This window comes from Priapulus caudatus, unplaced genomic scaffold (assembly GCF_000485595.1).
Source record: "Priapulus caudatus unplaced genomic scaffold, Priapulus_caudatus-5.0.1 Scaffold6956, whole genome shotgun sequence".
NCBI lineage: Eukaryota > Metazoa > Priapulida > Priapulimorpha > Priapulimorphida > Priapulidae > Priapulus > Priapulus caudatus.
In genome coordinates, this window is record NW_014584017.1 from 1 (window position 1) to 1,127 (window position 1,127).

The following is a 1,127-nucleotide window of genomic DNA, read 5'->3' on the forward strand; positions in this document are numbered from 1 at the left end:
CTCTCTCTCTCTCTCTCTCTCTCTCTCTCTCTCTCTCTCTCTCTCTCTCTCTCTCTCTCTCTCTCTCTCTCTCTCTCTCTCTCTCTCTCTCTCTCTCTCTCTCTCTCAAACACGTCGTTGCTAAGCATTGTTTTTAGAATGCGCTATCGCAGAGCTGATTGGCTAGACCTGCCTGTCATTCACATTGGGTACATGGGTCAGTGTTTTGGGCCGGGGTCGGTCGTGACCGGCGGTCACTTGTTCGTCGGCTCATCGTTGGTGTCTCTCATTGCAGCCTGCTGACCACTGGGTGCACGTGCACAACATGAAGACGACGAGTGATGACGGAATACTTGACCCCGATGACCTCCTCAGTGACGTCGTCGACGATCGCGAGCAGGTGAGACGACGGTGGCGCCCCCCTACGGCCCGCCACCCGACGATGCTTAACGACGAATTTGTGGTTATTTTTGATTAACGCTGCTAATTAATGACTTCTGTTATGGGGTCATCTGTTATGTAGAAATCTTCTACTGGCCAACTAGCCAGCTGGACTTGTGACCAGCCGCGTAACCTTGTTTCTGTCCGGCTGTGTAAACTCTACTTCTATCCAGTTGACAGTCCAGTTGTTAGGAAACTTTATATCTGTCCAGTTAGTAATCTTAACTTCTAGCCAGTTAACAGACCTAACTTCTGCCCAGCCAGTAAGCTTTACATCTGTCCAGTGAGTATCCATCCCGACCTTGACCTTGACCTTGACCTTGTCATCAGTAGGTATCCATTCCGGCTAATTTAGTCTGTTCCGTCGCGCACACAACCTTTATCGACCTTGACCATGACCCTGACCTTGACCTCGCCACGCAGATCGAGGCGAGCTTCGAGGAGCAGACGCAGCCGCACAACGGCGGCGACGGAACAAGTGGCAGCTCTTCCGTCGGCACGTCCAGCCCCGAGCTGATAGGTCGTTGTTGTTGTTGTTTGCGGCGGCGGCGGCGGCGGCGGCTGCAAGGCAACAAGGACTACGACTACTGCTGTGCCAACGATGTGGAGGTCACCGCTGACTCACTGCCACCCCCAGGTGAGAGAGGGAGGAGGAAGGAGGAGGAGGAGAGGGAGGGAGGGATAGAGGCAGGATAGGGAGAGAGGCA

General features: G+C 53.9%; 1 protein-coding gene across 1 annotated transcript in view; it reads left to right on the forward strand.

Moving 5' to 3' along the window:
• Positions 1 to 274: 274 nt before the first annotated feature.
• Positions 275 to 1,127, forward strand: part of LOC106820107 (partitioning defective 3 homolog) — a gene marked incomplete at both ends in the record, with an annotated part of 1,792 nt that continues 939 nt past the window's right edge. Inside the window, 2 exon segments of the mRNA XM_014824661.1 lie at positions 275 to 379; positions 844 to 940. Coding sequence (XP_014680147.1) covers positions 275 to 379; positions 844 to 940 — 202 coding nt within the window.